The following is a 26,988-nucleotide window of genomic DNA, read 5'->3' as shown; positions in this document are numbered from 1 at the left end:
AAAAAAAAAAAGGAAGAAATACAGACTCCCAGCTTCCCCCTGCCCCGACCTATAGAATTGGAACCTGCAATTTACATAATTCTCAGGTGATTTGTTTGCACATTAAAATTTAGGAAGCACTGGTCTAAAAAACAACAACAACGTTTCCTACTTCTTAACACAAGTGTGTGTGTAGTATGAAACTAAAAATAATAAATTTCAGTAATCACTCAGTCTCAAGCACATGCATTAACAAAGTGCTCTCTTCCTGAGCTAAGTAATTCTAGCTGGTATGATTTTGGGTGGTGGTAGTGGGAGTAAGAATCATTCAAAATGTATTTTTTTAGGTCTGGTCTCATACCAAAAACAATTTGAGGCTTCATCCACAACTTATATTTTAATATAATTAACAGTAACAGTTTCAGTGAAAACTTACTGTTGGCATTAAATACTTTTCTAGACATATATCACCTCCCTGTTAAGGAGGAGTAATATTTCCCTCTTAAAGTATATGGTTTTTATAGCAACTGGAATAATGAACTCTGCTCAAGCTCTTCTTCCAATGTAAAGCTATTGCCTGTCTTAGCTTGTGAGCTCTGTGACACTGTTTTGGATGTGGTGGGTGGTGGAAAGGAAGTGAGGTTGAGGAGGTCAGGCAGAAAAGTTTCACGTAGAAGTAGAGTTGTGCTAGTACACTGTGATGTGGTGATATGAGTCACAGGTGTGGGGGGGTGAAGGTAGGCAGAAAACTGTCACATGAAGCCAGTGCCTGCCTGAATGTGCTAGCTGTGACATCTCTGTAGATGATGTGGTCATAGTGAATGGTGGGCCTGTGGGGATGTATCACACCCAAAGCAGGTCTTCTCAGCTTCTAGGAGGCCCATGACTTTAAAATGTAGTCCTTGTTTTGCTAGTAGAATCCTATTGCCTAGGTTCTATATAAATATTTGATTAAATAAAATAAATACCTCTTGGCTTTCCAGCCTTGTACCTGCCTCTAAATGTTCTTTCTTAGAAAATGAATTTACATTGTCAAGCTGATTTGGTGATTATTGCTTTTGCATTAAAGAAGTGTTTGTTTAGTATCTTATGTGCAAAGCATTGTGTATCAGGCACTGCATATAGAAACAAATGAGAAGAGATCTGTATTCTTGAAAATCTTTCTCATATTCCAGCCTGGAGAAGGAGTTAGAAATGTTAAAAGAGGAAGAAGAATAGCTAACATATTCTAGTGCTTATTATGTTCCAGGAGCCCAAGTTATGTCATTTCATCTTCACAATAACCATTTGGGTTAGGTAATAGTAATACTTCCATTTTGCATGTGAAGAAACTAAAATATGGAGAGGTTATCATGAAGTGGCAGAGCCAGGATTCAAATACAAGCAGTCTTACTTCAGACACTGGACCACCTGTTAGGCTTATGAGCAGTCTTTCAAAGCAGGGTGAAAAGTGCATAGCAGTATTGTTGGGGGGAGGAGGAGGAAGAGAGAGGAATAATGCTAGCTGAAGATATCCAGGAGATCAACGTAGAGAAGATGAAGTTTTAGCTGATCCTGGAAGGATGATTTTCAGTAAAATGAAATAAAATAGTCTTCCAACTCAGAGAAGAGCTTGAACTTAAGTTTGTAGGTCCTAAAAATCACTCATGCCATTCAACAAATCTTTACTGAGAGCTTTCTTACTATGTGCCAGATACTATGCTAGGTACTAGAAATGCAGAAATAAATAAAACTCTGAATCCTTCATAGTAAGGAAGTTACAAAAGAATGATATGGGCAGAAGGCCAATTATAATGAGTTTAAGAATGAGTGAAGGTTAAAAAAATGTAGATAGTGAATGTAACCTATTAAAGTTTGGTAACAAATGAAAAGAGTGAATTAGTATCCTATTTTAGGGAGGAGGCAAGAGAAGCATTTTTTAAGATGGGGGAAATTTAAGTGTATTTGTAAGATAGAACCAGAGGAGATGAAGAGATGCGCAAAGAATAAGGCTTATGGGAAAATACGAGGATCCAAAGATAAGTTGGAGCAGATCAAGTTTTAAATACTGTGGTAAGGAATTTCAACATTATATTATAGGCAGAAGGGAGCCTTTGAAGCGTTATGAAGAAGGTAATGACATATTTTGTGTTTTGGAAGGTGACCCTAATAGCCATGTAAGGGATGGCATAATTTAGGATCATTAAGGATGATCAATTAAAAGCCGCTAAGTTTTATTTGAGCATGGGTTAGACATTGCTAAATACTATACCTGAACTATTCCATTTAATCCTCCTAAGAAGCCTCTAAGATGGTGTTATTTTAGGGTCCATTTTTGTAGCTGAGGACATTAAGATTTATAAAGATTAAGTAACTTGCTTAAGTTCCCCTAGATGGGAATGGTTAGATCCCTTTGCTCTAGTGCAAGGGTCAGCAAACTTTTTCTGTAAAGGACTAGACAGTAAATATTCTAGTCTTTGCAAGTCATACAGTCTCTATCACAACTGAGCTGTCAAAGACAATACCATGATTGTATTCCAATAAAAAATTATAAAAAGTGGGCGCCTGGATGGCTCAGTCGGTTAGGCGTCTGCCTTCTGCTCAGGTCATAGTCCCAGGGTCCTGGGATGGAGTCCCTCATTGGGCTCCCTGCTCGGCAGGGAGTCTGCTTCTCCCTCTGCCCCTCCTGCTCATGCACTTCCTCCCCCTCTCTATCTCTTGTGTGTGCGTGCACAAAAATAAATAAATAAAATCTTTAGGGCTCCTGGGTGGCTCAGTTGATTAAGCAACTGCCTTCAGCTCAGGTCATGATCCTGGAGTCCCGGGATCGAGTCCCACATCGGACTCCCTGCTCAGCGAGAAGCCTGCTTCTCCCTCTGACCCTCCCCCCTCTCATGTACTCTCTCTCATTCTCACTCTCTCAAATAAATAAATAAATCTTTTAAATAAATAAATAAATAAAATCTTTAAAAAATTATAAAAAATAGTGGGCCATAGTTAGCCACCCCTGGTAGGGCCTGGTATGGTTTGGAAAGCCATAATGAAGAAAGAAATGTAGCTTATCATATTTTACTTTATCTCTTTTTGCTATGGTGGGGTAATAGGAATAGAATTATTCTTTTTTAAGATTTTATTTATTTATTTGAGAGAGAGAGAGACAGAGATAGTGAGAGAGAGCATGAGTGGGGAGGAGAGGGGGGAAGCAGACACTGCTGAGCAGGGATCCTGACATGGGGCTTGATCCCAGCATCCTGGGATCAGGACCTGAGCCAGAGGGAGACAGTTAACCAACTGAGCCACCCAGGTGCCCTGGGAATAGAATTATTCTCAGGTAGGGATACTACTTAATCTCAAGAGAAGCATCCTTTCTATAGGAGGCTCACTAAAAACAGCTATTTATGCATACAGTTTAGCCACATTCTGCAAAATACCCACTTAACTTTTTATTACAATTGCCTTCCAACAGAATGAACCCTAGAATGAAAGTTCTGTGAGAGCAGGGACTTTGTTTTATTCACTGTCCTGTCCCTAAAGCCTTGCACATAGTAGCCACTCAATAAAGAATTGTTTATTTGCAATGATGTGGCTGGAACTAGAGGGTATTATGCTAAGCAAAATAAATCAGGCAAAGAAAGGCAAATAGCGTATTATTTCACTCATATGTGGAATTTTAAGAAGCAAAACAGGTGAACATACGGGAAAGGAAGGAAAAATAAAATAAGATAAAAACAGAAAAGGAGGCAAGCCATAAGAGACTGTTAACTATAGAGAATAAACTGAAAGTTGCTGGAAGGGAGGTAGGCCAAACGGGTGATGGGCATTAAGGAGGGCATTTGTTGGGATGAGCACTGATGTTATATGTAAGTGATGAATCACTAAATTCTACTTCTGAAACCAATATACACTATATGTTAACTAACAAATTTAAATAAAAAATAAAAAGTAAATTAAAAAAATAATTGCTTAATAAATGAATGGCATGCTGATTCTCATAATTCCAATGACTGGGAGTTGTACAGATACTTAGAGAAAAGTGACCTATTTTAAAGATACCTGTAACAACTGCAACTCCCTCAGATTAACTGTTTTCTCATTATCTTCTTCATATTTCCTCTGTTCCACTACAGCTTCCTCCTTTTTTTTTTTTTTTAAGATTGAATTTATTTATTTGACAGAGAGAGAGCACAAGCAGGGGAGCAGCAGAGGGAGAAGCAGGCTCCCCACTGAGTAGGGAGCCCAGTGTGGGGCTTGATCCCAGCACCCTAGGATCATGACCTGAGCTGAAGGCAGGCGCTTAACCACCTGAGCCACCCAGGCGCCCCCAGCCTCCTCTTTTTTACCCAACTAGTTTGTCTGACAGTAATTGACACTCTCAAATGCTCTTTCTGCGTAGGTTATAGACACTGCCATGCTGGCCAGAAACCGTCAGCATTCCAGATTCAGTCTTCCAGCACTCTGTATTATGTTCATTATTTGTTAGACTTCTACCTGCCCCACATTCCTCCTACTCACCCTCTTCCATATTAGGTCGTGATTTTCATAGTAAAGAAACTGACAGATGAATGAAGTTAAATGTCCCACTTTTCCAAAGCAGGAAGTGGAGGTAGGGACAAGGGTTAGGGAATGAAGAGGAGAGTGGGCACATAAAAACCAGCTTTTTGGGGTGCCTGTCTGGCTCAGTCGGTGGAGCATGGGACTCTTGATCTTGGGGTCATGAGTTCGAGCCCTATTTGGGTGTAGAGATTATTTAAAAATAAGATGTTTTTTTTTTTAATTTTAGGTACAAGTGACAAATATATTTCTTTTTATTGTTATTAAATTTTTCTCCAATGTAGTTCAGTAAATGAAGTATTTTATTTTATTCGACTGTTGGTCATAGTTTGAGCCCTAAACACTCCCTTCCGTTTCACCTCAAAGGGAGCTCCTTTGTATGTAGCTACACACTCATCAGTAAAGAGATCTGGTTGGATCTGCTCCCAAATCTTCTTCTTAGGATTCAGCTCTTTGTCAGGTTCTCCAGGAAAAGCATCAAAAACAATTCTGTCTCCAGGAGCAGACCCATTAGGAGGTGCCAAGATTTCAACCTTCTCAGGTGAACTAGCACACATCACCATTGCTTGAGATATTACTCCCCTCATCTTTGCAGGTTTCAGGTTACAAAGTAAAATCACCATCCGATTTTGCATCTGTTCGAGGAACATGATTCACCAGGCCACTGACAACTGTTCTTGGGGCTGTTTCTCCAACATCTACTTCTTCCACATATAAAGAATCTGCATCAGGTGTTTTCTGGCAGTGATGATACAACCAACTCGAACATCCAGATGAGAAACATCTACTGGCTTAGAGTCAGTGCTTCCTGCTACTGACTGCTGTTTTTTCTCCTTTTTCTCTCCTTTCACTTCAGTTTTCTCTTTCATCTTCTTTTCTTCTGCTCCTCCTCCTATCTGTTCTTTGGCACCAGAAGTTATAGTTGTTATTGGTCTAGACTGTATCACATTTTCAGAAACTGTGGAATTAGCTTGCAACAGAGTACCAGATGGAAATGGTATTTGTTTCACTCCATTTTGAATTTCTGCCTGAATTAGCTCTTGTTTCAATTCTTCAATTTCTTTCTTTAATTTAGCATTTTCTTTTTTTTTAAGATTTTATTTATTTATTTGATAGAGAGAGACACAGTGAGAGAGGGAACACGAGCAGGGGCAGTGGGAGAGAGAGAAGCAGGCTTCCCACTGAGCAAGGAGCCCGATGCGGGGCTTGATCCCAGGACCCCAGGATCATGACCTGAGCCGAAGGCAGACGCTTAACAACTGAGCCACCCAGGCGCCCCTAATTTAGTGTTTTCAACTCGAGGTTTCTTCTCTTCTCTCAAAGTTGCCTGCAAAATTGCTTTCTCCTTAAGAAAGAGCAACTTGCTGCTTTAAGTATTCAATAATTTGATCTGCTTCTGCACCCTTCTGTTCCAGTCTCTTCAGAACAGCACCATTAGTTGCCATTTTTGTCAAAAATGGCAGAAAATCATGAATCGGTGGACGGAGCAACCTGGGGAGCCTTACCCAGGCAGCCTCAGTCCGGAGCCTAAAAATAAAATCTTTAAAAGAAAAAAAGAAAGAAGCTTTCCCGCCCATTCACCTTGTGACTGAATTTGATTCTCACCTGGTCCACGTTTAAGTTATAATTATAATAATTACTTATTTTTTTTGAACTCTTATTGTGTACCAGTCACTGTTCTTTGGACTTTATATTTATTATTTCATTAATCTCTTCCAATGACCTTGTGTTGTGGACAATGTTATCCTATTTTACAGAAAGGGAAACTAATGCTTGCCCAGTAGAGTGGAGGTGGGATTTGAGCCCACACCCTCTAACTTCAGAGCCTTTTAACTCTTTACCAATTTGCTTCCCATTTATGCCCAAGCCAGAGGTAAGTTTCAACTGGTCATTGGCGCCTGCATCCTATTTCAGTACTGCCTAGATCTTTCCTTGGGTTCTTTTCCTTTCTCAAGTTCCCACCAAGTCTCTGGATGCACTTAGAGAAAACTAGTGGTCCAGAAACCACCTCTTGGAGAAACTCTGAAATTTCCATATTAGTAATTTTGGTCGAAGTGGCATGTCTTTAAAACTCTACTGTGATGTTACAGCCAACCACACATTCTCCCTCACTCAGTTCCTTTTCACTCAACAATCATTTACTGCATGTGCATACTATTTGCTGGGCACTGTATTCATAGCACTGTGGGTGCTATGAACACAAGGAAGAATATGACCTGGACTCTGCCTTCATGGAACTTTATGGTCCTTTCCAGCCTTATCACTGCTTTGCCTTTACTCTCACTTGTAGTCAGTCTCCCCTTTTCTTTGCCCTTCTAAACTAGAGCTTACTTGAGACTGGAGGACATTGTAGGTTTTTGTTTTTGTTTTTGTTTTAAGATTTATTTATTTGAGAGAGAGTGAGTGTGGGGGAAGGGCAGAGTGTGAGGGGGAGAATCTCAAGCTGACTCCCCACTGAGTCGGAGTCCAACCCGGGGCTCCATCTCACAACCCTGAGATCATGACCTGAGCCGAAATTAAGAGTCACATGCTTAACCAACTGAGCCACCCAGATACCCCTTGAGGGCATTGTTAATGAGACTTCCTTCTTGGCAACCCAAACCCAATTGTCACTGGCCTTGTGACATTTATCTTCTCCCACTTTAATGATCATCAGTAATAATCATTTTTTATGGTTTTTATTTTTAAATTATTTTTGTATATAAATATAACCTGTTGGTTGAAAAAACTTCAAATATAACATAAATGTGTACACTAAAAAATAAAAATTACCCCTTACCTCATCAGTACTATTTACTATTTTTCTTCTTTGTTTTATAGCTTTTTTGAGATTTAAACGACATATAAACTGCATATTTATTTATTTATTTTTATTATGTTATGTTAATCACCATACATTACATCATTAGTTTTTGATGTAGTGTTCCATGATTCATTGTTTGCGTATAACACCCAGTGCTCCATGCAGAACGTACCCTTTTTAATACCCATCACCAGGCTAACCCATCCTCCCACCCCCCATAAACTGCACATTTAAAGCGTGCACTGCGATAAGTTTTGACATATGTATATACACCCATGAAACCATCACCGTGAGATAGTGAACATATCCATCCTCCCTCAAAATTTCCTCCCTCACCTTTGCACTCCCATAAACTCCACCCCTCTCAGGCAAATATTGATCTACTTTTTTCACTATAGATTGATTTTACTTCATAGACTTTTATATAAATGGAATGGTACAGTATGTACTTTTTTTGGGTCCAGATTTTTCACTCAGCATAATTATTTTGAGATTTATCCACTGTTGCATATATCACTGGTTCATTCCTTTTTGTAGCTGAGTAGTAGTCTATTGTATGAATACCATAATTTGTTTATCCCTTCAACTGCTAATGGGTATTTGTGTACAAGTTTTGTGTTGATATATGCTTTCACTTCTTTTGGGTTGAATGCCTAGGAGTGGAATAGCTGGATCATATGATAGGTACATGTTTATTTAAGAAACTACCTCAGTGTCTTCCAAAGTGGTTGTACCATTTCATATTCCCACCAGCACTGCATGGGTATTCCGGTTCCTCTTCATTTTTACCAATATTTGGTATACTGAAAGTCTTTAATTTTAGACATTCTAATACGTGTATACTATATCTTATGGTTTTGATTTGCATTTCCCTAACGATTTTGAGCATCTTTTCATGTACATATTTTCCATCTGTACGTCTTCTTTAGTGAATTGTCTGAGTCTTTCTCTATTTTTTAGAGAAAAAATATTTATTTTTTATTTATTTATTTATTATTGTATTTTGAGAGATTAAAAAAAAATCTAAACATGGGATGGGTGGCTCAGTCAGTTGAGCGTCAGACTCTTGATTTTGGCTCGGATTGCGATCTCTGGGTTGTGGGATCAAGCCCTGTACTGGGCTCTGCACTCAGCATTCTCTCTCACCCTTTGCCCCTTCCCCCTCTAAGATAAGTAAATAAATCTTAAAACAAAATTTAAACATGAATCCTTTCTTAGATATATGCACTGCAGTCTATGACTTGTCTTTTCATTCTCTTAACAGTGTCGTAAGAGCTCAAGATGGGGCACCTGGGTGGCTTAGTCGGTTGGGCATCTGCCTTCAGCTCAGGTCATGATCCCAGGGTCCTGGAATTGAGCCCTGCATTGGGCTCCCTGCTTAGTGGGGAGCCTGCTTCTCCCTCTCCCTCTGCGCCCCCCACTCGTGTTCTCGCACGCTCTGTTCTCTCTCTCTCAAATAAATAAAAAGTCCTAAAAACACAAAGAAGAGCACAAGATTTTGATTTTAAGAAGTCTAATTAATTGGGGTGCCTGGGTGGCTCAGTGGTTAAGCGTCTGCCTTTGGCTCAGGTCATGATCCCAGAGTCCTGGATTCAAGCCCCACATCAGGCTCCCTGCTCAGTGGGGAGCCTGCTTCTCCCTCTCCCTCTGCTGCTCCCCTTGCTTGTGTTCTCTGTCTCGCTCACTCTCAAATAAATAAAATCTTAAAAAAAAGAAGTCTAATTAATTTTTAATTTTATAGATTATGCTTTGGTGTCATGTCTAAGAAACCTTTGCTTAATAGAAGGTCACAAAGGTTTTCTTTTATGAATTCTTCCAGATATTTTATAGATTTGGTTTTACATTTAGGTTTACGATCCATTTTAAGTCAATTTTTATATATGCCAAAAGGTATTAATCCAAATTTATTTGTTTTCCAGTTCCAATCCAGTTGTTCAAGCTCCCTTTGTTGAAAACACTATTTTTGCTCTACTGAATTGCCTTTGCACCTCCTTTGTAGAAAATCAGTCATGCATTGTATTCATTTCCTGGGACTGCCTAACATTACCATAAACTTGTCTAAATTTATTCTCTCACAGTTCTGAAGTCTGAAATCAAGGTGTTGATAGGCAACACTTCCTCTGGAGGCTGTAGGGGAGAATTCTCTCTTGTTTCTTCTGACTTTTGGTGACTCCAGACATTCTTTGGTTTATGGCAGCATAACTCCTATCTCTGCCTCTGTGTTTACCTGGCCTTCTCCCCAGATATCTCTCAAGTGTCTTCCCCTCTTCTTTTTTTTCTTTTTTTAAATTGAAGTATAGTTGAGGGACGACTGGGTGGCTCAGTCGGTTAAGTGTCTGCCTTCGGCTCAGGTCGTGATCCCAGGGTCCTGGGATTGAGTCCCACATCGGGCTCCCTGCTCTGCGGGAAGCCTGCTTCTCCCTCTGCTTGTGCTCTCTCTCTCTCTCTCTCTCTCTGTCAAATGAATAAATAAAATCTTAAAAAAAATAAAATAAATTGAAGTGTTGTTGATATACAGTATTGTATCAGTTTCAGGTGTACAACATGGTGATTCAACATTTATATATATTACAAAATGCTTACCATAAGTGTAGTTATCATTTGTCACCACACAAAATTATTTCAATATTATTGACTGTATTCTCTATGTTGTACTTTATATCCCCATGACTTATTTATAACTCGAAGTTTGTACCTCTTAATCCCCTTCACTTGTTTCTCCCATTTCTGAACCCCCGACCCCACAACCACCACCAATTTGTTCTCTGTATTTATGAGTCTGTTTTTTTTTTTTAAGATTTTATTTATTTGCAAGAAAGAGAATGAGAGACAGAGAGCATGAGAGGGAGGAGGGTCAGAGGGAGAAGCAGAGTCCCTGCTGAGCAAGGAGCCTGATGTGGGACTCGATCCCGGGACTCCAGGATCATGACCCGAGCTGAAGGCAGTCGCTTAACAACTGAGCCACCCAGGCGCCCTATGAGTCTGTTTTTGTTTTGTTTGTTTTGTAGATTCCACATATAAATGATACCATATAGTACTTAGTAGTAGTACTTCCTAGACATTTTCTATTAATATACAAACTTTTTTTATATAAGTGGGATTTGTAGCTCACTGTTTTGTTTTAACAGTATATTTTGGATATCTTCCCATATCAGTGCATAAAGATCTACTCCATTCTTTTTAATGGCTATATAGTATTCCAATCTATGACTATGCCATAAATATTTAACTAGTTTTTTATTGGCAGGTATTTAGATATACAGTGGTGAAGTAGGTGTCCTTTTATATGTACCCAAATTGAGTATATTTGTAACATAAATTCTGAGAAGTGGAGTTGTTGGAGCAATTAAAATGTTTGCTAGATATAATCAATTACCCTTTGAAAAAGTTGTGCCAAGAACTTAACAGTGTTTCCTGTTCCTGTTTTCTTCACCTTCTGGGCAACACTGAGCATGATCAATCTTAATCTTTGTTCATTTGATAGATTTAAAAGCAATATCTTCTTTTAATGTATATTTCTTTAATTATAAGTGAATTAGAGTATTTTGATATTTTTACTAGACATTTTACTTACTCTTCTATGAATTATATACATTTTTTTCTTCTTTTTCTTTTTTTTTAAGATTTTATTTATTTGAGAGAGAGAGCAAACACGAGCAGGAGGAGGGGTAGAGAGAGAGGGACAAGCAGGCTCCCTTCTGAGCAGGGAGCCCAACATGGGGCTTGATCCCAGGACTCTAGAATCATGACCTGAGCCGAAGGCAGACGCTTAACTGACTGAGCCACCCAGGCACCCCTTGCTTATTTTTCTACTGAGTTCTTTTTTTTACATATTTGGAAGAGTTCTTTTAATGTTAAGGAAGTTAGTCCTTTCTCTTCCAGCAAATGTGGGCTTTTTTTCCCTCTCTCTCTCATAGTTGGTAGTTTGTATACTACAGACCTTCAGCTTGGGTAGTCCAACTTACTTATTTCTAGATGAGGAAACTGAACTTCAGATAGGGTTAATATCTCTCTCTCTCTCTCTCTTTTTTTTTTTTTTTGTGAGCATGTAGTCAGAAAGCAGTGGAGCTGAAACCAGCATCAAGTTTCCTTACTTCCAGTTTGGTGCTTTGGTGCCTTTTCTAATATACCATGCTATTTTTAAAGCTTACTCCTTTCTCTCTTCCACAGTTGCTTTTTACCACTAGATCTTGCCACAACCAGATGTTTCATGGTAAACTTAGAAATTTACCAGCCTGGTATCAAAGTTAGAGAGGCTGCAGGGTTGTACAGGAACCCAGGAGACTTCACAGGTATTGGATTGTTTCTAATGCATGAGTAACTAAACTAGTTTCTCAATATGGCAGTTGTGGTATTTTCATTTGTTTAAAAATATGTGTTTTGTTTCATAGGTTCATGGGTGTGTGTGTACATCAAGGACAATTGCATGCACTTACAGAGGTAAGACTTAAGTAAGCATATTGAAGTGGCTTCTTTGCCTTAGTTTCAGCATTTTTGGTTCCATAGTAATTATTACTTGTATATGCATTTATATTTATGCAAAAATGGCAGTGTTAACAATGCTTTCTTCTCTTGCCTGGGGACAATGGCCATATCTCTTAATACTCTTGGATTCCCTCATAATACTTTGTGAGTACTCTTAAAATATGAGTGCTCAAATATTATATTGATTCTTGCTGCCTGGATGACCCCTTCCTAAGCTAAGGGATGGCATCACTTGGCTGCAGACTCTTTCATGGTAACAGACATAAACGTTTGGTGTCCTGATCTAGAATTCCACTGTCACTGCTGTAGTGTCCTGATTGGTCTTATTACTCCTTGGAATTAGTTTACCTCTCCAGTCTCATTTCATTTTCAGCCTCTTCTTGGCAGATAATATATGATAGCCACTACTTAGCCTCTGAGGACCAGAGCCTCTCTAGAACAAAGGCTTCCTAAATTCAGGTACTGAGCTGTCAGCTTCAGAATTTGCTTGGGTGCTTCTTAGAAACACAGGTTCCTGAAATCTCCTAGGTTTAGTAGGTCTTCATAGGGCCCATAAGTATTTTTAAAAGCTCCCCAGATTATTCAAGTGAGCATCTAGATTTGAGAATCTATGTTCTAGAAAGTGTTCACAATCTTCCTTGGGAAGTAATTACCAAAATACAAAGTGAAGAAACTTAGGAAGGAAAATTGTTTAACAGAATTTGTGATTATTGGTTTCCTGCTGGCTTGGTGCCTGGTATTAGTCCTTAATATCTGATGATGGAAGGTTCCATATGCCTCACTCTTTGTCTCTTTTCCCAGTTACTGAGGGCACCAGAATGTGGAATGTGTGTAGCTCTGTCCTGCCTCTTTTATGGAAGGCTAAAGAAGGCAGAATAATGAGAATAAGAGCATGGGCTCTGACATCTTGATTGCCTAGATTTGAATTTATCTGTGTCTCAGTGTTGTCATCTGTAAAATGGGAATAATAATAATGATAGTATCTGCCCCAGGGAGTCTAGATAGAGAAGAGGATCCGTGTCTGAGGCCTAGAGTATTTCAATTTTAAAAGTCAGAGGAGAGGGGTGCCTGGGTGGCTCAGTCGTTAGGCGTCTGCCTTTGGCTCGGGTCGTGGTCCCCGGGTCCTGGGATCGAGCCCCACGTCGGGCTCCCTGCTCTGCGAGAAGCCTGCTTCTCCCTCTCCCACTCCCCCTGCTTGTGTTATGTCTCTCTCTGTCAAATAAATAAAATCTAAAAGAAAAAAAAAAGAGAAGGGCATTTTTTAATCTTTTTTTTTTTTTAATTTTTTATTTATTTGCGAGAGAGAGAATGAGAGACAGAGAGCATGAGAGGGAGGAGGGTCAGAGGGAGAATCAGACTCCCTGCTGAGCAGGGAGCCCGATGTGGGACTGGATCCCGGGACTCCAGGATCATGACCTGAGCCGAAGGCAGTCGCTTAACCAACTGAGCCACCCAGGCGCCTGAGAAGGGCATTTTGAGAGGGAGTGGCTAGTGAGTTAGGAAGAAAACCAGGAGAATGTACTGGGCTGGAATGGAAAGGAAGGAGTTTCAAGGAGGAGGGAGTAAGTAATTATGGCAGATCTTGCTGATAAAATGATCTCACAGGGATTTTGTAAAATGCTTATTTAGCACAGTGTCTGGCATATAGTAATTGGTTAATACGTTTTAACTATTACACCTTTTATTATTAACATTGACTGGGCTTTCCTGAACTCCTTGAATTGTCAGTATTTTTCATTTGGTATTTAATACTGCTGTTCAGGGGTGCCTGGGTGGCTCAGTTGTTAAACGTCTGCCTTCAGCTCAGGTCATGATCCCAGGGTCCTGGGATCGAGCCCCACATCGGGCTCCCTGCTCAGTGGGAAGCCTGCTTCTCCCTCTCCCATTCCCCCTGCTGTGTTCCCTCTTTCACTGTCTCTCTCTCTCTCTGTCAGATAAATAAATAAAATCTTTAAAAAAAAATACTGCTGTTCAGTACTGCTGTTAATGTTATTAAAATTTTTTTAAACTTTTTATTGAAGTATGACATAACAGAAAAAGCACACATACGAAATGTGTACAGCTCACTAAATTTTTACAAATGAACACACCCATAACCAGCATTCCAGATCAAAAAACATTTTCTGTGTATTTCTTTTCTCAGAAGCGAGTCTATAAATTCTTCAAAGACAAAACTCTGTCCTTCTCTCAAGTCTTCTATCTGCCAAAGCTCTAACACTAATAAGTGTTAAAGTATTTGTTGTACTCCCTGGTTATATCATTATTCTCTGAAATGTAAGTTTATTGGAAGGGCTTGTATGTTGGTTTTGCTGACAAAGAAGAAAATGCTTTAAAATCGGTGATCATGTTGCAAATTCAGAAGTGGGGTATAATGGAAATGGCAGAAATGAATGATCTTAATGCAGCATTCTTTTGGCCATGTTGCACTTAAATAGTATTTTTTGTTGTTTGTTAGCTTATTCATAGCCATATATAACATATAGTGCCTTCTTTGTGAAAGAGTGTGTATTTCCCGTATTACTGATGAGATCTTGGCATAGCTTATCATACAAATAATTTTTATTATGATGTTAATAGGCTGATGGTCATGCAGCCCAAATATCCAAATGCTTTTGGCTATTTTCAGAAGGGGATCAGCAAAGGCCATCATGGCATAGATCTCTGGGGAATCCTATGTTTATCCTATAATTTGATTTGGCAGTACAGCTATTGGTTTCACTAAGGATTGTGAAAATAAATTACTAATAACATCTAGCACAGCACTGGGAACTTAGATGACATTTAGTAGATTTTTCTTGACTGGTGGAATGCTGCTCTTTACAATAATGTGAACACCATCCCTTATTTCTCTTAAAGTAGTTTGTCAATAATTACAGCGGACAAACATAGCTCTTGTTAGTGCCTATAGAGTATTGATATAATTAAGAAGAGTATTTCTCATATACAGTAGTGATCTGGACTTTTCTGGGCTTGAACGATTTCTGTGACTCTTCTTTAAAATTATAGACATTGGGAGCACCTGGGTGGCTCAGTTGGTTAAGTGTCTGCTTTTAGCTCAGGTCATGATCCCAGGGTCCTGGGATCAAGCCCCACATCAGGCTCCCTGCTCAGTGGGAGCCTGCTTCTCCCTCTCCCTCTGCCCCTCCTCGGCTCGTGCTGTCTCTTTCTCACTCTCTATCTCAAATAAATAAAATCTTTTTTTTTTAAGATTTTATTTATTTATTTGACAGAGAGAGAGACAGCGAGAGAGGGAACACAAGCAGGGGGAGTGGGAGAGGGAGAAGCAGGCTTCCTGCTGAGCAGGGAACCCAATGTGGGACTCGATCCCGGGACCCTGGGATCATGACCTGAGCCGAAAGCAGCTGCTTAATGACTGAGCCACTCAGGTGCCCCAATAAATAAAATCTTTAAAAAAATAATAAGCTGGCTCAGTCAGTTAAGTGTCTGCCTTCGGCTCAGGTCGTGATCCCGGGGTGCTGGGATCAAGCCCTGCGTCAGGCTCCCTGCTCAGTGGAGAGTCTGCTTCTCCCTCTACCCCTCCTCCTGCTTGTGCTCTCTCTTTCTCTCAAATAAATAAATAAAATCTTAAAAAAAAAATAAAATTGTAGACATTAATTGAACTTGGAGCAGTCAGACAGTTAGGTACTACTAACCACTACAGATAGTTTTACCTGTAGTGAAGTATAGACTTCTGAGTTTTTAAGCAAATGAGTTATTTGTTAAAGAGAAAACAGTTTGATAAAAGATCAAACAAAACCTTTTAAGTTTAATGAGTTGAATTAAGAATCCATATTGTATCTAGTAGAAATGCTCCATAAGTATGTCTTTAACTTGGGAAACCCTAATGTCTTTCACTTGGTCATGAGTATCAAGGAAGTGAAAATCTTCTGTTTTTAAAGACAGAAAATGTAACCCTATATATTAGTTAGCCATGGCTATGTAATATCCAACCACAAAACCTCAAAAGCATACAACAGTAACATTTGTTTCTTGTGTAAGTGCAGGGCTGAGCTTAGCTGAGCCCAGTTAGGCAGTTCTGCTAGTCTCACTTGGGCTCACTCATGCATCTGGCAGGTCAACTTGTAGTCTGATCTAGGTTGGGCTTTGCTGGGAGGCTTTGCTCCAGCTGCTTCTCACCCTTCTTCTGGGATCAGCAGACTAGCCTGGATGTGATGATACCAGAACAGCAAGAGTATGCCAGCCATTTGCACAAGTGCTTTTCATGATTCTGCTTATATTCAAGTTTGCTTGGCCAGCATCTTCATTGGACAAAACAAGTCACACACCTGAGTCCACATTGGGAGCATATTGCAAAGTTCTATTTCAAAGGGCATGGATTCCATAAAGGGTGAAGAATTGCGATCTGTTGCCATCTCCCATATCCTATAAATATCCCAATTAAAAAATCGTAATTATTTGTCTTTTCTGCCCTACTTGAGGGCAAAGACTTTCTCCCATTATAAAAATCATAGCTACCAGTATAAACACCTACTGTGGGATAAGTGCTATGCTTGGTGCTTATATATTAGCTGTAATTCTCACAATTCTGTAATCATATTTTCTCCATTTAGATGAGAAAACTAGGCTTAGAGAAATTAAGGGAATTTCCAAAGTAGGATTTGGATCCAGATTCATTTGACTTCAAAGCCTATACCCTTTCCATTATAACATACTGTCCTTAATTCACTTATATATTTCCCACAGTGCTAAGCGCCTATATATATATATATATCTCCCCACAGGTTCTTGTATGTATAGCATGTGTAGTATTTGTGGAATTTGATTTTGACTACTTTTATATTTCGGGTTACTTGGAAAAGATATTTCCTGGTTATTAGATATATTAGAATGTGTTCGGTTGCAAGTAACAGAAAATAGTCAAAAGACCTCAAAAAACAAAATGACTAATATAACTGGAATTCCAGTAGCTTATTAGGTTAAGGTTGGTTTAATTCAGCAGCTAAGTAGATGTTATTTTTTTTTTAAGATTTTATTTATTTATTTGGCAGAGAGAGACACAGTGAGAGAGGGAATACAAGCAGGGGGAGGGGGAGAGGGAGAAGCAGGCTTCCTGCTGAGCAGGGAGCCTGATGCGGGGCTTGATCCCAGGACCCTGGGACCATGACCTGAGTCGAAGGCAGACGCTTAACGACTGACAGGCCACCCAGGCGCCCCTAAATAGATGTTATTTAGAGACTCCATGTCTTTCCATCTCTTTGCTCTGTCTTTACATTGTCAACTTCATCCTAAGGTAGCTGTCATTCTACTCAAAAAGTAGCTGCCACCAACTTACATGCTATATGTTTTCTCTTCCATATCCAAGATGGAGGTGTGGGGCATTGTCAAAGACAGAAGAGAGAGATACTTTGAGACAGATTAGGTGTCATCTCATAGTGTCTTCTTTTTGAGCTTGTTAAGAAAGGCACAAAGAGGGAAATATCCTCCTAATCAAATAGTTTAGAGATCCTTTTTGTGCAGAATCTTTCAGTGCCTAGAAGATTGGAAATTTGGAGAATGAGTGGGGTATAAGGTTGTCGGGTAGGGATCTCAAGTGACAATACTCTCTGGTCAAAAGAGTCAGCAAAAGAATTGCTTGGCAGTTGTTTTGGGGTCTCTCTTGCCTTCTCTACTATGGAGAAACTATGCCTTTTTCCACCGTTCCAGTAAGAATCACTCAGCTATAGACACAGCAATTGCTTGGCCTGGTGAGGTGATTCATTCCTTTTACAGCAAAGTCACTTTAGCCAGGCAGATACTTGGTACTAAAAGAAATGCTCTTAGCTCATGAGGGAATGGATCAGCCCTGCAGGCGGCTGAAAAGAACTTTTTATTCACATAGCCCTCATCCTCTTCTCACTCACCATTTCCACCCCCCCACCATACACCTTCTTTCTTTTTTAAAGAATAGTTACTTCGGAAATTCCTTGTTTATGTGGGTTGATATGTGTTGTTTCTGAGTTGTTTTTTGTCAGACTTATAAGAAGCCTTATATAATCAGAGAGCTTATAATGAAAGGAAACTCTGTCGGTTCAGTGACCAAACTCATGCATTATTTATAAAAATGAGCAGCCAGACCCCGATTCTAGTTTCTTGGTGTGCTGTGATATTGCTTTTAGTTGTGCCTGCTTCTTTTTTTGTTTCTGTGTGGCCCAGTACAGAGTATTCTCTTGACCTTATTTACCTTGAGCTAGATGCAGTATTGGTTGGTGCCTGCCTTGAGTTAACTTTTGCAGCATAGCCATACCTGTCTTTCAAGCATGGGTGGCTTTGAGGAGACTATTTCTACCACATGATAGTGAAGAGGACATTTCAGATGTACCAACAATGATTGCCCCTGTGGCTCAAAACTTCTAAAGGAATGGTGAGGGTAGGAGAAATGACAGGCTGTGAATTAGCATCTATACGCAAGGGAAGAAAGAGATTCACTTTACACATACCACTTTGAGTGAATCTGCTGTAGGCTAGGCAGTCTGCTAGGCTCTGGGCTTATCCGCATAAAAAAGAAGCCTATTCCCCTATTTATTGCTATATAACAAACTACCCTAAAACTTAGTGATTTAAAACAACCATTTTGTTTTGCTTGTGATTTTACAGGCCAGGAATTTGGAAGGGCTCTGCTGGGTCTCTGATCCACATGTGTCAGCTAGAGGACCCACTTTCAGGATGGTTGCTGCATTTGCATGTCTGGTGCCATGGTCAGTGGAGGTGGCTTGGCCCCTCTCACTGCATGGTGTCTCATTCTCGGTCATCTCCATATGGCTTGAACTTTCCATAGCTTGGTGATCTCAGGATAGTTGGACTTTGTATATGGTGACAGGAAAGAGGTAGAGGCCACCCACGTGGGAGCTGAAAGACTTCTTATGACCTACCTTTGAAGTTCCAGAACGTCACTTACGCTGCATTCTCTTGTTCAGGTCTGATTCACAGGGAGGGGAATTATTAGACTCTACATCTCACTGACCTTTTTTATTCCACTGCAATGTCTTTCATGAACTCAGTATTTAGTGACTGGGGTAGTAAGAAATTTCTCACTATGTCCTTCCTTAAAAGCTATTTTTAAATATCCAGCCATTATTCTATGATGTTAACTCTTACATTTCCATATGTATTAATAGTTGTTACTCATTATAGTTCATATTCTTTTTTTCTGTCATCTCCTGTTTTCCACTCAGTTATTTTACTAATATTTCAAATACAACATAGCTCAGTTAGGTCACTCTTTTCAATCTTACCATTATCTATTGTTAGAACACTTATTCCTCCAAATAAAAACTACAGAATTAGTTTTTACATTTTCTCATCTCTTGAATTTAACCAGTTCCTAATCCTTTTATTTTCTTTGTGATGTCTTTCTGAATCTTCTTTCTCTGCCTTCTTGCCATGACGTTATTCCATGTCTTGATTCCTACAAAGACTTTGACTGGCTTTCCTGTCTCTAATCTTTCTTTGCTTCATTTTGGTATATCACTACTCAAATAATCCATTAGGCATACTTCGATAATGTGATGCTTCTGTTTAAAAACTTCTATTTAGGGGCTCCTGGGTGGCGTAGTTGGTTGAGCGTCTGACTCTTGGTTTCACTCAGGTCGTGATCTCAAGGTTGTGAGATTGAGCCCTGCGTGGCGCTCCGTGCCTAGTGCAGGGTCGGCTTGAATTTCTCTCTCCCTTTGCCCCTCTCCCCCCTTGCCTGTGCCTACTTCTCTCTCTCTCTCCCTCTCTCTCTCAAAAATAAATCTTTAAAAAAAATTCTTAAAAACTTCTGTTTAGCATTCTAGAACTCTATTTGATTTCAGAATACACATCCTTCCCTTTAGTTAGGCGGGTCTTTCTGCCCTCTTCTACACATGCTGGCCTTAAGTGTGCCTTCCGGGACCTGGGATGCCCTTATCTCTCTTCTCCCTCCCACTTTCCAAGTTATGTCAAATCCCAGGCTCTCTCATGGAGCTCAGTCTCCTAAATAAGGCCAATGATAATGCTTTGTGTTGTTGGGCCCATAGTATATGTTTAGGATGTTTATAGTTGGTTGTTAGGTGTAGACCCAGCTCTCAGAAAGCTGAATTAGTCCCAGTGGAAAGAGCTCGAAGTCAGAAATAGTGTGAAATGTCATATCTCAGGTCCTTTCACAATTAGAAGTTTATTTCATTTATACTTGTAAAAATAGCTAAAAACATTCCTATAAATACTTGGTGGCATCTTTACTTTTGAAAAAAGTAGCTTTTATTTAATTTTTTGGTTTGGTCATTTAATAATAAAAAATCTCTAAATAAATTGTGGCACATGTTTTATGCCCTTATTTATAGTAACTCCCTATGACATTTGAGAAACAAGAATTTGAGGTTGGCAGTCTAACCCACAAATAATAGAAGAGTTCATTTAGTTTACTTTAATCTTAAAGCAGTTTTCCCTTGACTTTCTGGCTTGCTTCTGGCTCATTTACTCATTCAAAAAGTATTTATTGGGCTTCTATTATGTATCTAGCACTATTCTAGGCATTGGAAATATAATAATGAACAAATAATAATCTCTGCCCTCTGGAACGTACATTGTGATCAGCAGGGGGGTGAGTAGGAGAGTTAGATTGCACAGGAATCAAATTGTAATATATGTGGTTTAAGTGCTGTGGGGTTTGCAGTTTCATTATCTGGACAGGGAAGTTCTCACAGAAGAAGCAAAAATTAAGGAGGTAAGGGAACTTGATATATGACTATCTGGGGAAAGAGTGTTCTAGGAAGTGGGAACAGCAAGTGCAAGACATGGAAGCAGGAATGTTCCTGGTGTGGTCGAAGAACTCCAAAGAGGGTGACGTGGCTGCAGCAGAGAGAGTAAAAAGGATAGTAGATGGGGGTCAGAGAGGAAATGTGGGCCAGATCACACAGTCTTGTAGACCATTGTAAGAGCTTCAGCTTTTACTCAGGCTGAATTGTGAAGTCTTTGGGTGTTTTTGAGTAAAGCTATGACATGATGTGACTTATCTTTTAAAAAGATAACTCTGGCTACTGTGAGGTGGATAGACTGAAAAGGAGGCAAGGGTGAAAGCAGGAAGACTAGTTAAGAGATGATTGCAGTCAAGTTTGTGCAATAAAGACTATACAAGGGCGCCTGGGTGGCTCAGTTGGTTAAGCGACTGCCTTCGGCTCAGGTCATGATCCCAGGGTCCTGGGATCGAGTCCCACATCGGGCTCCTGGCTCAGCGGGAAGCCTGCTTCTCCCTCTCCCACTCCCCCTGCTTGTGTTCCTGCTCTCGCTGTCTCTGTCTCTGTCAAATAAATAAATAAAATCTTTAAAAAAAAACAACACTATACAAAAAGGCTGAGAGATAATGGTAACTTGGACCAGAGTGCTGCTGGTGATTCTGGATCTATTTTGAGAGTAAACTAGGCTTTCCTGATGCATTAGGTGTGGGGTGTGAGAAGATAAAAGGAGTCAAGGATAACTCTGAGGTTTTTGGTCAGAACACCTGAAGGATAGAGTTGCTCTTAATAGAGATGGGGAAGACTACAGGATGTACAAGATGGGAGAGGATTGAGAGGTCAGTTTTGAACAGGTTGAGTTTGAAATATTTATTGGACATCCAAGTGGAAATAACATCATAGATCATGGGATTCCAAGGAGTACTCTGAGTGATGATACCTTACTTGTTCAGATCCTGTTTATCAGTTTTTTCATTAGAAAACATTTCACTGTTTTGGAAGGAGGCATTTTTCAGCTGCTGTATTACTTCCTGAGTAATAATAGGGAAAAAATTAATTTAAGTTGTCTTCCTCCCTCCCTCCCTTCTTTCCTTCCTTCCTTTCTTCCTTCCTTCCTTCCTATCTCTACACCCAACATGGGGCTCAAACTCATGACCCTGAGATTAAGAGTCACGTGTTCTACCAACTGAGCCAGCCAGGTACCGCCTGTTTTTTTAACTAAATGTTTTTTATGTGCCAGGCCTTGCTAAATTTTTTTTTTTTAAGATTTCATTTATTTATTTTGACAGAGAGAGAGACAGCGAGAGAAGGAACATAAGCAGGGGGAGTGGGAGAGGGAGAAGCAGGCTTCCCGCCAAGCAGGGAGCCTGATGTGGGGCTCGATCCCAGGATCCTGGGATCATGACCCGAGCCAAAGGCAGACGCTTAACGACTGAGCCACCCAGGCGCCCCCCTTGCTAAATTTTTTTCCTCTTCCCCTCTCTCTCTCCCTCTCTCTCTCTATTGTCTGATTATCACACAATACCATGAAATAGGTAGTTTTTCCCCCATTTTACAGATGAGGAATCTGGAGGCTAAGAAGGAAATTAATTTAAGGTCTTTTTAGCTAAGTAATGGAGCTGGAATTTGAATCAAGTTCTGGCTGACTATAATCCTGTGTTTACTAGACTTTAAGCTCCTTGGGCTTGGTTATTTTGCTCACTAGTGAGTCTTCAGCAGCTTGCACATAAAGGCATGCAGTAAATACTAGTTGGGTGAATGGATAAATGGATGGATGAATGAATACTGCTTCCCACACTTGAACTTACAGCAGTTAATCTGTTTGCCACAAAGACATTTTCCTCTTTCAAGGTGGTTTTGGCCATCCATTTGATGCATCTTTTCTTAGTGTTGGTAGTGATAAGACAGCAGGAGGATTTAGAAAAATGCTTTGGGGATTTCTAACTAATCTTTCTCCTAATCCTCCCTATGCTGTGAGACTAGTATGGCAACTGATTTCATAGAGCTCTTTTTGAGTTTACTCTAAACCAGTTTCTAACAGAAGTTTTGACAAGTATGCTTTTCTTAACTTGATAAGTGGTATCATTCACAGGAATTGGGTCTCTGTAAGCCCTTGAGAGCACGCTGTTGCCACTTTGGATCTTGTAGAAGAATGGAAGGACAGTGGAAAGAGGGTGATCTCCCAATATACCTCTCATACATTCCTGCTACTCAAGGGCGTTTCAGCATTCCTACACCAGATACATCATTGCTGTCTGCACGTTCTGTGTTTCCTTGTTCTTTATGTTGGTCTTTTCTTGTTACTGTGGTCACCATTATTTGCTTATATAGTAAATTCTTAGATCAGTGATTCCCAAAGTGAATCATAAGCATTTCTTTCCTTAACACACCCGTTTTAATACATTTCACCTTCCTATAGTAATTGCTTATGTTTATTTTCTGCTCAACAAATAATTAAGCAGACACTGTGTCAAGGGCTAATTTAGGTCAACTTCAAGAAAGAGAAGCTGGTCTACGAAGGTGGCAGAACAATTGTCTAAAACCCCTCTGGTACATGTAGCACAAGTAGCTGCTTAATAAATGTTAAAGTAATAACTTGTAAAAGTATTAGTATAGTGCTTAGCTTTTTTACTGTTTAGCTGATAGTTCTCTTTTCCTTCTTCCCCAACCTCTCCCACTTTCTGTGTCTTATCAATCATCATGTCCTGTCCACTTTACCTTCTTCCTGTCTTGAACCCATTCACCTTACACCATTTCCTTCTGCCACCATCTCGCAAAAACCTTGTAACTAGTCTGTCAGTCTTCTCCCCTTAAATCCATACTACCCATGTTGCCAGCCAAGCGGTCCTTTTAAAGTACAAATCTATATTTTAACTATCTTAGCCGTTTTTTTTTTTAAAGATTTTATTTATTTATTTGACACAGAGAGAGAGACAGCGAGAGAGGGAACACAAGCAGGGGGAGTGGGAGAGGGAGAAACAGGCTTCCCGCAGAGCAGGGAGCCCGACGCGGGGCTTGATCCCAGGACCTTGGGACCATGACCCGAGCCGAAGGTGGATGCCAAACGACTGAGCCACCCAGGCGCCCCTATCTTAGCCATTTTTAAGTGTACATTTCAATAGTTAGTATTAAATATGTTTACATTGTTTTGCAACAGATCTCCAGATCTATTTCACCTTTTACTTTCTGTTTCTATGATTTTTTTATTTTTATTTTTTAATTTTAATTTTAATTTTTATTATTTTAAAGATTTTTTTTTTTTGACAGAGAGCGAGACAGCAAAAGAGGAACACAAGCAGGGGGAGTGGGAGAGGGAGAAGCAGGCTTCCCGCTGAGCAGGGAGCCCGATGCGGGGCTCGATCCCAGGACCCTGGGATCATGACCTGAGCCGAAGGCAGACGCTTAACAACTGAGCCACCCAGGTGCCCTGTTTCTATGATTTTGACTGCTCCAGGTACCTCATAGAAGTGAAATCATACAGCATTTCGTCTTTTTGTGACAGGCTTATTTCACTTAGTATAATGTCCTAAAGGTTCATCCATGTTGTAACATGTGACAGGATTTCCCTCCTTTTTAAGGATAAAAAATATTCCATTGTAAATATATGCCACATTTTACTTATCCATTCATCTGTTGATGGACATAAGCCCAGTGTTTAATACAAATCTAATTTTGTTTCTCCCTGCATAAACCCTTCTTTGGCTCCTCATTGCCCTCAGGGTCAAGTCAAAACATCTGATCCTACTACTGCTTGTTTGTATGGCCTCCCCGCTCACTTCTCTGACCTCTTTGCTGCTGTCTCAATTTGTACCACAGTTATACTGAACGTTTTCAGTTCCACAAATGGGACATGACCCTTTCCACTTCTGGGCCTATGTACCAGCTCTTCTCTCTGCCTAGAACACAACCTCTCCATCTCCCATTGGCCTGGCCAACTCCTACTTAACTTATTTTCTCTTGGAAGCCCTTTCTGATATCCTAAGGTTAGGTACCTCTCCTATTTACTTCCATATTACAATAGTATTTATCATTGATTTTTATTCACTGTTTGTGTATGTAGGTTATAAATTCCTTAAGGGCAAGGACCATTTTATTTACATTGATATCAGTTGGTTCCTAGTGTAGTACAAATGATAGCTGCTTATATTTGTTGTGAATAATCAGTGGCATTTTCTGGCTCAAAACCTTCAGTGATTTCTTCATTGATATAGTGTAGTTTTATTTATTTATTTATTTTTAAAGATTTTTATTTATTTGACAGAGAGAGACACAGTGAGAGAGGGAACACAAGCAGGGGGAGGGGGAGAGGGAGAAGCCAACTTCCTGCGGAGCAGGGAGCCCGGTGCGGGGCTCGATCCCAGGACCCTGGGATCATGACCCGAGCCGAAGGCAGAAGCTTAACGACTGAGCCACCCAGGTGCCCCTATTTTTTTTTTTTTAAGATTTTATTTATTTATTTGACAGACAGAGCACAAGTAGGCAGAGTGGCAGGCAAAGGGAGAGGGAGAAGCAGGCTTTCTGCTGAGCAGGGAGCCCGACGCAGGGCTTGATCCCAGGACCCTGGGAGCATGACCTGAGCCGAAGGCAGACACTTAACTGACTGAGCCACCCAGCACCCCTACAGTGTAGTTTTAGAACCTTAGTTGTTTACCAGAATTGCTTAGGAGCTTTTTAGAAAGTACAGATACCAGGACCTCACACAAGACCCACTGAATTAAAGTCTTGGGAGAGGCCAGGCATCTGTATTTAAAAACTTTATTAATTTATAAAGTGCATAGGTTATCCTGTGCACAGCTAGGGTTAAAACATGGAATTCTTGGGGCACCTGAGTGGCTCAATGGGTTGAGCATCTGCCTTCATCTTGGGTTGTGATCCCAGGGTCCTGAGATTGAGCCCTGCATTGGGCTCCCTGCTCAGCGGGGAGCCTGTTTCTCCCTCTCCCTCTGCTGCTCCCCCTGCTTGTTCTTTCTCTGTCAAACGGATAGATAAAATCTTTAAAAAAACAACAACATGGAATTCAGGATACTCTTAGCTTGGTATCCTAGTCCTCTGTGCTTGAGCATCATCTTTCCTTTTTTCTGCTAGGTCTTCTTTAACAAGTACTCTGTCATTCAGACGAACTGGTTTTATGTGTTTACTAAACATGGTTTGTGTTTTTTTGCCTATTAATATTGCTTTATCTTGGGATGTGCTCTTTCCCTTTATCCTATAGAAATCTCTCCCCTCAAGACTTGGCTCAAAGTCCACTTATTTCTCTATAAAACCTTTTCTGATTCTTTCTTTGCCATTGTTTGCTCCCCTCTCCTTGCCAAATTTGGCCCTTTCATTGATCTTCTTCTCCTATATATATATTTTTGGTACCTCTCTTATTACACATTCTGCCATGTATTAAAGTTATTTTTGCTTTGGTTTCCCTATATAAATGTAAGCTTCCAGAGTAGAAGAAACCCAGGATTGGGGTCAAAAGGCTTGAGTAAAAATCCAGGCTCCACGATTACTAGTTGAATAACCATAGGCAAATTATTTAAATTCTCTGGGCTTGATTTCCTCAAACAAACAAACAAACAAACAAAAAGGATAGCAAGAATGTTTTGGGATGTTGCAAGGTTCAAATGAGGTAACTATGAAAGTGCTTTATAAAACCAATTAGTTTGGGGGCGCCTGGGTGGTTCAGTCGGTTAAGCGTCTGCCTTTGGCTCAGGTCATGATCTCAGGGTCCTGGGATTGAGCCCCGCATCAGGCTCCCGGCTCAGTGGGGTGCCTGCTTCTCCCTCTCCTTCTGCCCTTACCCTCTGCTTGTGCTCTCTCTCACATACACTTTCTCTCTCTCAAATAAATAAATTCTTTTTTTTTTTTTAAGATTTTATTTATTTGACAGAGAGAGACACAGAGAGAGAGGGAACACAAGCAGTGGGAGTGGGAGAGGGAGAAGCAGGCTTCCTGCCGAGCAGGGAGCCCGATGTGGGGCTTGAGCCCAGGACCCTAGGATCATGACCTGAGCCGAAGGCAGATGCTTAATGACTGAGCCACCCAGGCGCCCCTAAATAAATAAAATCTTAAAAAAAAAAACCCAACTAGTTGCTGGTTATTAATAGGGATAGTATTTTACTCATCTGTATATTCCTCATCTCCCAGCAGTACTTTGTAGTTAGAAGACACTTTATAGATATTGACTGAGTGATTGAATAGGGGGGAAAGGAAGCACATTTTATGCCATCTAAAAAGCAAAGTGGAGGTAAATTTTCTTTTTAAAAATGCATTTAAAAATTTATTTTAGAGCCTGTATGAATGGCTAGAACTCTTGCCTCATGAATGGAATAATTTCTTTCTTTTTTTTTTTTTTAAAGATTTTATTTATTTATTTGAGAGAGAGAGAATGAGAGACAGAGAGCATGAGAGGGAGGAGGGTCAGAGGGAGAAGCAGACTCCCTGCCGAGCAGGGAGCCCGATGCGGGACTTGATCCCGGGACTCCAGGATCATGACCTGAGCCGAAGGCAGTC

General features: G+C 40.2%; 1 protein-coding gene and 1 pseudogene across 4 annotated transcripts in view; one reads left to right on the top strand and one right to left on the bottom strand.

Moving 5' to 3' along the window:
- Positions 1 to 26,988, top strand: part of TESK2 (testis associated actin remodelling kinase 2) — a 111,870-nt gene that overhangs the window by 57,013 nt on the left and 27,869 nt on the right. For all 4 annotated transcript variants that reach the window (XM_081818338.1, XM_006729002.3, XM_031022995.2 and 1 more), the window contains one exon: positions 11,704 to 11,752. In XM_081818338.1, coding sequence (XP_081674464.1) covers positions 11,704 to 11,752 — 49 coding nt within the window. The remainder of the gene's footprint in view (positions 1 to 11,703; positions 11,753 to 26,988) is intronic.
- On the bottom strand, positions 4,591 to 6,014 carry LOC102748917 (aminoacyl tRNA synthase complex-interacting multifunctional protein 1-like; annotated as a pseudogene).

This window comes from Leptonychotes weddellii, chromosome 4 (assembly GCF_054177405.1).
Source record: "Leptonychotes weddellii isolate Sample4059 chromosome 4, ASM5417740v2, whole genome shotgun sequence".
Lineage (NCBI taxonomy): Eukaryota > Metazoa > Chordata > Mammalia > Carnivora > Phocidae > Leptonychotes > Leptonychotes weddellii.
Note: the sequence above shows the minus strand (reverse complement) of the source record. Positions and strands in the feature narration are given on the sequence as shown.